At 44.0% G+C, this 10147-nt stretch overlaps 1 protein-coding gene across 1 annotated transcript in view; it reads right to left on the reverse strand.

The window, feature by feature from the left end:
• Positions 1–1034: 1034 nt before the first annotated feature.
• Positions 1035–10147, reverse strand: part of TNRC6A (trinucleotide repeat containing 6A) — a 56515-nt gene continuing 47402 nt past the window's right edge. The window contains 5 exon segments of the mRNA XM_006867189.1: positions 1035–2490; positions 2852–2991; positions 3427–3497; positions 4553–4774; positions 6554–6661. Coding sequence (XP_006867251.1) covers positions 2112–2490; positions 2852–2991; positions 3427–3497; positions 4553–4774; positions 6554–6661 — 920 coding nt within the window. The 3' untranslated portion in view covers positions 1035–2111.

Genomic DNA, 10147 nt, shown 5'->3' on the forward strand with positions numbered 1-10147 from the left:
TGCCCCAGGGCTCCTGTGGTGCGAAGTGAAGAGGAGGCCAGTCCAGCTTGTGGCATTTCTCGTTTTGTAACAGAGGTATGAGAGTTTAACACTAGTACACTGTCAAGTCATTAAGCTTCATGTTCCAAATGGTCTCCTGTTGAGGCTTGAGATGGGCACAGATGGTGGGGGAGATGAAATCACAGAAGAGTTCTGAGCAACAAGACCCCAAAGATGCTCAAAGAGGGTAGGTAGGAGCAAGCTACAGTTTCCCATTGTTCTCACATTATTTCAGGGTGAAGTTGTGGATAAGTTCGGATAAAATGTTCAGCTATTTGCTTAGATTTTGAATCTGTTGCTTAATGAGAACCCTTATACATAGCAACTTTGAAATTTTCGTTATAAAAAAGAGCCTACAAATAAAGTCACAAAAAAGAGACAATTAATGTTGAGCAGCCAAAAAGTCAAGGTTTATTATATCTGAAGAAATTTCATAATTCAAACACAACCAAACTGTACATTTTACAATCACATTCTATTTGTAAACAGTTAAAAGCCACTGACTTCTTTTGCATCTTAGGACACAAACAGTTAGAATCAAGGCAATGAAATGATGGCAAATTCTGCACTGTTAAAGTTTTTACCCTTGTTTAGTCTTTCTTCTTTGACTAAGCAAGCATTATAATACCATTTGTGGGCAAAAAAAAAAGAAAGAAAAAGAGGGGGAGGGGAGACAGAAATTTTAAAAATGGTTTAACTCGTTAGTTTTGCAACAACATTTAAAATGTTTTCTTTATACAACAAACAACTCTGTAAGCCCAATGCCTTGGTTACAGTATGCATAGTTACGGATTGCGGCTTTAAGGTACAACAGTAACACCGTCACGAGAGAGCAGAAACACACAGAGCCACCTGATGAGAGGACAAAGCATCATCACCTCCTGATTACTTGCAAACCATCCTCATCACTAATAAAAAGACTGCGTCGGAAAGCTGGAGGGCAAACTCCAGCTTGAAGCATTTTTTTAGTTTTTTTTTTTTTTTTTCTTTTTTTTGGCAGAGACAATTCTTTAACAGAGCAACACGTAGTATCAGTGCTAAAAGTTGGGGTTTTCTTTAATTCCTATAAGAAACTACAAGGAGGTTTGGTGGTTTTTTTTTGTTTTGTTTTTTTTTAAACTGGGGAACTGGTTTTCCTGAGAACCATGCTCTTTGATTTAGGACAGGAATAGAAAACAGAAGAACATGGCCAAATGCTGCTCCTTTTTCCCAGAGATAGAAAACATCTTTTAACTCATTCTCCATTTTTTTTTTTTTTTTTTTTTTAATTTTTTTTTTTTAAATGATGGAAGAGTAAACATTTTTTTTTTTTCTCAAAAAACAAACAAAAAAATCTGTAAACAAGAAGGCTCAACGTGAGACCCTTCAAAAGAAAATGGAAAGCCTATTCAAAGTGCAGGGCCCGTCCTGGGTGCAGGTGGGCTGCAAGTCACAGCTGTGGCCACAGTTTTTGAAACTGCAGAGCAGAATTCTTTAGTTTTACATCATGAAAGAAGTGGTGCAGTACGTTCAGTAACGACCCTAAGTCAGTATCCTAACTGGATCTCCTCAGCCCCACGGTAAGGGAGGCAGACACCAAGGCATCGGAGAGAGTGCACGCCTCTGAAAAACATCCTTGAGTAAACATTTACACTGGAACAGCTGACCCCGCCCCCATATTGCCCATTAGACGGAGAGAACATCATTCAGTGCAAAGGTAAAAGCTCATACATTATCAGCCCAAAAAAAGGTTTCGCAACAACAAAAAAAGGGAGGGGGAAGGAAAAAACCCCAAACCAAACCAAAGCAAGAATCCAAAGGCTAAACATGATGAACATACACAAGTGAGCTCGTTCTATATGGTTAGCATGTATGGCGCTATTTGGGAGTGTAAATAAGATACCTTTTCACATTATAATATTGGCCTGCATGATTCAAGTATTCAAACTGATATGTTTTGGGGAAAACAAAGTGGAATATGTGCAGAGAACAGCTGTTCCCACAGGTGGCCCCTGGCTGCAGGCGGCGAGCCCAGTTTAGTGCCCCTTCTTCCGCATCTCGAGGTCACAGTTTGTGAGTCGACGTCTACACTGTTACATGGACTCTCCACCCCCACCCAGGTGGTCAACAGAAAGAAAAGCATTAATGGGGGACGGGCTGCTAATTCCCCTGGGGTCACTGCTGCTTGGAGGACCCCACAGGCTTGTGGAATAATGTGGGCTCCCCCAGAGTGAAGTGCCATGAAGGTCTCCACAGTTAGTTCCCTGCGACAACCCAGCACCATTCCAGTGACTGAGATCGGTCCGGCTGGAGAAGGAGTGGGAACAGTCAAGGGAGCCCAGCCGACTCTGGCTGGACCCAAGGGACTGCCAGCCAGGAGTGGGGGCCAGAGACTGACTTTGTGCAAAGAAACGACTGATCTCCTCTTCACTGGCAAACTCAGCAAGAATAGTAGTGTTCCCCAAAACACACCTAGAGGGGAGAGACACACACAGGCATGGTGAAAACTCGGCAGAGTCAAAGGGCTGGCTTCATTACAAAATGAGGGTGGACCCTACAAAGTTTGCTTACAAAGCTGGGAGTGGGGGTGGGGCTACCGGGAGGTTCCATTGACCCATGGTGCCTTTTTCAGGGACAGCACCCCAGAGCAGCCTGAGATGGACCACACGTGCCACGGGAGGGCCCCAAGATTGTGGATCCCGTCTCCTGTGGTTAGGCGCTCTCCCTGCAGGGTCATGGTGTGTGCACACAGAGACAGGCCGAGTCACCATCAAGGATCTCCCCAGCCCTGGGAGCCCGTCCCCCAGGATCTTGAGCAGAATGACCAACTTACATGTGCAGAGACTTCTGTGCCTTGACTACCTCCTCTTTTGAACTGTAACGGACCAGAGCATTTCCATGTGGGAGGTTCAGGTGGAATGTTATCAGTGGGCCATGCTGCATGCACAGAGTACGCAGAGTTGAGCCATCAATCTGCAAGAGAAGAGTGTGGGAAGAAGGAATGTGATGACCAGCCAGGGTGGGCCAGGGCTGAGAAGACTCTCAAGAGAAAGAGCACACCACATCTGAACCACGCGGTCCTAAGATCATGTGCACCAAACTCATCCGCATACTTTTATGAAAACGAACGTTCCCAGATCGACGACAACTAGAGATTTGGTTGGGGTCGCTTCTCAGGTTTCTCTCAGGCATAGAACAGCAGGTAACAGGGAACCACGGGATCAGCCCCAGCCTGCCTGTGGCATCTACAGACCAGGTCTCAGCTATTTCCTCTACGTACCTCTGCCTTGACCTCCACTCACAGGAGCCTTGGTAGTCCTCATCTCAAACTCAAAACAAGACCGAAATCCTGTGCTCCCATGTCCCCCCTAGTGTATTCATACACAGCAAGGTGCCAGATATCCTTACCTGAGGTGTGAGGTTTTTTAGAACAAGCCAATTAGTTATTCTCCCTGAGCTGCTCTCACCCCAGCTGGAACCTGGTAAACAAGGAGTGAAAAGAAAAGTCAGTTTTCCAATTCCACAGACAAACATCTCCTCCAGCCACATTATTCGGCAGGATCACCTGATGCCTGGCTTCCTTCTCTTCCGTGACTATACCTGTTAGCACTGCTAAGCAGTCAATTCTAGAGACACCCTCAGAATAGGTGAAGGGCTCATCCACACAGGCCCCGCGCCTCAAGACACATACGGGCTCTTCCTACCTTCTCAGCTTTGTCACATAACCGCTTCTGCTGGGGCAATAAACGGTTTGCATTTGATTGCTTACCTACAGGTTGGCAGTTTGAACTCACCAAGCCGCAACTGGCGGAACAGAACAAAGGTCTGGTGATCTGCTCCCACAAAGACTAAGACTGCAACTACGGCTGTTGAGCCATCGAGTCGGTTCCAACTCATAGTGTCCCAGTATAGAGTTTCCAGGGAGCAGCTGGTGAGTTTGAACTGCTGACTTTGTGGTTCAAACTGACCTTGCAGTTGAGTGCTTATCCTACCAACGCCACACCGGGACTCCATAAAGATGACAACCAGGAAAACCCTGAGTTCTGAAACCGAGGGGGGTTGTCCTAGGTGTGACTAACTTGAGGGGAACAGGCAGGCTGCTGCTTTGTGGTGAAGTGGGGGCTCTGTACCGTGGAAATGACACGGATTTCAGGACCCACTTTCCAGAGACAGGAGAACAATACAAAGATCCCGATTCTTTTAGCTTTATTAATGAATGTTATAATTTTTGGATAAACGTGTTTAAGTAAACCAAGTTAAAACTCAATCACAGAAACTTCCAAAGGTGACAAGGCAGAATTGTATGTTCATGTATATTCTCATCCCCCTTTACCAAGGACAATGAAATAACCAAGGTCTTGTTCCACTAGACTGTGTCAGTTCCCACTCACGGTGACTCTGCATAGAGTTTCCAAAGAGCAGCTGGTGGGTTTGAACTGCCAGCCTTGAGGCCTAGTGTCCTCCTACAGTGCCACACCAGGACTTTTGGCATTGGTTAATGAATTGAGCAAATAAACCTAAGAAACCATCTTACCTGGGGTATATCTGGCATCAGAATTTCCCCATCCTCCAGCTACACGAATGGGAGAATTATCCCATGTAGACAAAGGTGGCTTCTGACCAGTCAGCCCCGGAGGTGGGCGGGACGGAGCAGGGATGGTTTTAGGTGGCAAAGGAACCTTCCACAACTCATGAGCCAGAGAGGTGTTTGTAACTGAACCAGGAGACCATGTCAATTTGGAATCACTATTTCTGGCTATTTAATTAAGGGTAAAAAGAAGAAAATTAACACAATGACAACATTCATCCTCCCACTAAAAGAAATAAAGAACCCCCCGCCCCAACCAGAAAATCGAAGCACTCGACCATCTGTCTGTTAAGAGTTTAAAGACCGGAGGCTCTCACAAAGTTATCGTTGCTTTGAATTGCTAAAAAAAGAGCAATTGTCAACTCTTACCTTAGTAAACCTATTCAAGTCACTTAGAAGTCACATACATCACTACATAGATTTTAGAACTTTACTGCCCAATTAAAGTAGCCCCAACTCAAGCTGTAACCCCCAACAGACACTGACCAGGTACCCCCTTGTGGGTTGCTAGGCATCTGCCATGTACAAGAGGGCTTCAAAATGCCATTATCCATGAACTTTCTGAAGTCTCCTCATACTAGCTCTAATCCATAAATATTACTGAGGATCAGTGAGGTTAATAATGTGCCTGTATTGTTGTTGTTAAGTGCTGTGGAGTCGGTTCTGACTCACAGTGACCCTGCACCGCCCTCACAGTTGGTAGGTTTGAGCCCACTGCTCAGCCACGACTCCAAATCTAGTTGGGGGTGCGGGGCAGTCTTCTCTTCTGCTGACCCTCTACTTAATCAAGCATAATGTCCTTCTTTAGGGATTGGTATTTCCTGACAACATAGCCAAAGTATGAGGGACAAAGTCTCATGATGCTAGCTTCTAAGGAGCATTTTGGCTGTACTTCTTCCAACACAGACTTCAGATTTATTTGTTCTTTTGGCAGTCCATGGTACTTTCACACTATGCTTCATCAATACTGTAATTCAAATGAATTAATTCTTCTATGGTCTTGCTTATTCGCTGTCTAATGTTCTCATGCATATGAGGCAACTGAGAATACCACGGGGCTTGGGTCAGGTGCACCTCAGTCCTTAAAGAGACACCCTTGCTCTTTAGTACTTTAAAGAGGTCTTGTGCAGCAGATTTGCCTAATACAATGCCTGTTAAGTGTTTTAGAGTCGATTCCGACTCACAGCGACCCTGTATAGGGTTTCCAAAAAGCAGCTGGGGAGTCTGAACCTCCAACCTTGCAGTTCAAACTGACTTGCAGTCGGTCCAGTGGTTCAGTGCTTACCCTACAGCGCCACCAAGATTTAAATCTAGGCTGACATAGCTTAAAAAAAAAAAAAAAAGTTTCCCCTATATGGGATGTCTCATAAATACAGTTAGGGGTACATGGAGATTGAGAATAAAGGAAACCAAGTCAAAAAGAATACTACAGGGGAACAGAAAAGAACAGGAAATGTCTCACAAGCGGCACATCTTTTACGTCAGAGCCACCGGAAACTTGAAGGCTGCACAGCACACTGTCCCTGCTGCTCAGTGACAAAACGAGTGGAGAGTCAGCGTAGACATGTGCCAACTGGGTTAATCTCTAATTCTTGTTCTAGCAATTCAAAATTGTTTGCTTTGTTTTACAAAAGTATTTATTAGTGAGGACTGAAATTTGTTTTACAAAGAGGCCCTTCATCACAGATAATTTGACAAATGCTTGTGCGGTTCCATTTAATTACAGACCTGAAACGGCTCTCAAATGACAGAGAGAACTTGGGTGGAAACGAATTATTTTAACAGATGACTGGTAAGTGAAAGGAGAAACAAGTAGTGTCACAAAGTCCCACAAATATATTTTCTCAGCTTTCTGAAAAGACTGAAAATTAGACTATCAAAAATCACCCACAGCCACAGGTGGTGACTAAGCCCCTATCGTCCTCTGAGGGTCTGCAGGTGACCCACCTGAAGTGCTTTGTGCTGTACTGCTGAGGGGAACGTTGTAGTTGGAGGCACGAATGGATGACCAGGCACTAGTTGAAGGCAGCGTGGTGTTCAAGGATGAGGATGACCCTGCAGGGGATAAGAGGCCCATTAGTCAGGCACCAGAAATAAGCAAACGGTTCAACTGAAACATCACCACTATGCCAAGAAACAGAAATAGGAACTCTGAGGAAAACACCTTCCTTCTTGCCTTCAAAAACACGCTCAGAGATTGTTTGCTAATTGTTAGTACTGTGTTTTCCCACAACTGTCCAGGAGACCAAACTCTATGAATTAGTTATAGCAACAGAGACAGCCTTCGGCTCTATACCCCAGGACTCGGCGCTAACAGGAAGGTCAATTCTTGCTGTTTCAAATGCTGGTCTCTTAACATCAATGATTTATTATTGGGTAACCCCATTCACCAAGAAATTGTCAACAGCACTATAAACTAGTCATGGCTCCATCAACTTCCATATCCACTCTCCAAGATCTACTATTTCTTCACATTAAAAAAAACACACAGAAAGAACCCACTTGACCAATACTCTATTTTACTACAGACGTGACCATTACCTGGACCACCACAACTACTCCCTAAACGGTTGTCCACTCCAATTCATTCTGCCCACCATGGTCAGATCACTGACCTTAAATTAAATGCTGATTCCTCTCATCAAAACCCTCAATAATGTCTTATTTCTTCCAATAGTCAACCAAACTTCCCCTTCGGATTTTCAAAACCTATTATTTGCCCATTTTCCCAGACTATCCTAGATGTTTCATTGGTTTACAAACATGTAACAACGCCTCATAATTCTGTTTGGTTCCTTTTACCTGAAAGATTCTTCCCAGATGGTCTCTTGCTCATTCAACAAGGCAGAAAACATGTGGTCTAGAATATGTTATGCATCAAGCTAAGTATAGCAATAAACACAAACATGACAAGTCTGGCTCTTGTTCAAAATCAGAGTTGTAGAGAAACACTGATTAATAGCTAAAAGTGACTGGAGGACAGGATGCAAGGAACTGAGTAAAAACGAGAAGGGTAGAAACAAGACTAGAAAATGAAGTCAGACTATGAAGAATGGGTCTAAGTTATTTAAACTCTGAATTTCATCCTGGCGCTAACAACATTGCAGGGAAATGTCATATTCACATTTTTGTGTAGGAAAAAAAGTCATTCTGGCAACAGTGAGGCGGCTCTTAGTGAGAAATAGCATGGTCCTCCAATCCCCCCGCCCCATACACACTACACTTCACTGATCAAATTTATCTATGAAAATAGTATTCATGTCTAGGCTATCCAGAAAAGCACTTACGACATAAAATCATCTACCACAATACTTTTTAAGGGCCACTGAGTTGGTTCCAACCCACAGCGACACAGGGTTTCTGAGGAGCAGCTGGTGAGCTTGAACTGCCAACCTTGCAATTCAAACACACTATGCAGTCCAGCACATTAACCCGCAGTGACACACTGAGACTCCACCATAATACTAAATATCCAGAACGTTCTCAATACATTTTCACTACTCCAGGGCTGCTGAAGACAGACCTTCCCTGAAGTTCCTTGTGACCCAGTTGCACTTTCCTCTAGGCTACCCATAACCCAGACAGGCTGCCAAGAAAATACTCTCACGGGTAACCTTGACCCACTGTTCTCCACAGGCCTCAGATCAGCCCAGAGAACTAGCCTCCAGGCAACTTCCTATGCCAGACCATGAATGCTTTTAAGGCAGCAAGATTAGGAGGGAAGCTCATAGGAAGCTTGCCAAGGACTAGCTGGACACCCACACCACACAGCTGAGGTGGGAGCGTGTGTACACATGAAGGGGTAAGAAAAAACTCTCAACCTGGACTGGCAACAATTCACACAAGGTGACTCTCTTTTACCTTATGGAAATATAACTTTATAGCCAAAAGAGAGCTACAAGATCCTATTCAACTCCCGTGGTTTCCAGATCAGAAAGCAAACGTCCGGAATACCTTAAGGTCTCAAATAAGTGGATGAACCTGGGTTAGAATTCCAGGCACTGGAACCATCCCTTATACTGACTTCTAATTTCCACCTGTCCCTAACTGCCCAAAGTTGTTCAAGAATGAACTTCACCAGACTCTTGGCCCACACAAGCCCAGGAGGTACAATCTAGTCTAAAGGCAAAATAACAGCATCTCTTAACTCTCTGACCACATGTTAGTAGAAGATTTCTTTCTATAAAAAAAATCACTTGATACTAAATTAAAAAGACATACACATGTGAAAACTACGCTGACAATTCAGAAAGATTTTATTTTTTAAATCTGACATCAACTAGGCATATGTTAGAGAATTATAACAAATATGAAAGAGAAATCAAAGATCTAGAAGGATTTCACAATCACACTATTTCACAAATACATCTTTAAGTTCTTTTCTATTTTGTGGCACTGTGGATCAGCACTGCACTGTGAACCACCCGGTCAACCATTCAAACCTACCAGCTGCTCCTCATACACCCTGTACGGGGCCTGTGAGTTGAAACTGACTTGACAGCACTTAACAAGAACTTTCAAAAATTGAATCTGAAAATCAGAGACTCCATACATGTTTTTACTTTATATAAGAAAGAAACGAGGCAACACCAATCACCAGATGAGGTCTTGACAGACATCAGTACCTAAACACAAATCCACTGCTACTGAGTTGGTTCCGACTCACAGTGACCCTGTGTGTAGGGTTTCTGAGACTGCAGTTCTTTATGAGAGGAGCACAAAATCTCATCTTTCTCCCAAGAACTGACTGTAGACTTGGACCGACAACCTGGTAGTTAACAGCCACTGATTATCCTACAGTGCCAACAGGACTCCTGAATATCAAAACAAATTAATGAACAATGAACTTTTAGTTAAAATAAAATGCTCAGGGCCCGAAGTATGATGATTTTTGCCTACAACTGACCTCATTAAATTAACCAACTACCAGCTCCAGTCCTGTAAGAAAACGGGGCATCTACTGCCTTCCACAATCCTCCGTACTTCCCAGCCTGGAGCACTTTCCTCCCCAGTGGGCACAGTCACATGTCACGATCAAGTTAAATATGACATCAACTGGTGCCAATTAGAAGCACAAAAGAAACAACTTGGCTCACATTAAGTCTGCAGATAAAGAATCGAAGATTTTAAGAAAAAATTATTTTATTTAAAAATCTGCTAAAAACTAGAGACCTATTTAGACATTCATTTCAAACAAGGGCAGTATAGAGGCAAGAAATTCAACGGTTTGCTGATGTGGGCCGCTTGTGATCGTGTCCCATAAAGCGTATGCCTGGCTCTAGCCTGGAGTGTGGCCTAGCGGTCTGGTGGGCCTCCCCAGACACTGAAGCACCTGGCCTTTTCTCCTCTGTTCAAGGAAAAGCCGAGGCAGCCCGGCCCACTGCCTTCAATTCTCTCAGACAGGTCTGCCTGTCCCACCCTCAGCCACTCGAGCTGCTTTCAAGCAAACAAGAAAACCCTTGTTTCTGCAAGCCATCAGGTTCTTACACTAACTACCGTGTTTTCAATGTGTGTGTGTGTGTGTGTGTGTGTGTGGCGGGG

The sequence above is a fragment of the Chrysochloris asiatica genome, unplaced genomic scaffold (genome assembly GCF_000296735.1).
Source record: "Chrysochloris asiatica unplaced genomic scaffold, ChrAsi1.0 scaffold00102, whole genome shotgun sequence".
Classification (NCBI taxonomy): Eukaryota; Metazoa; Chordata; class Mammalia; order Afrosoricida; family Chrysochloridae; genus Chrysochloris; species Chrysochloris asiatica.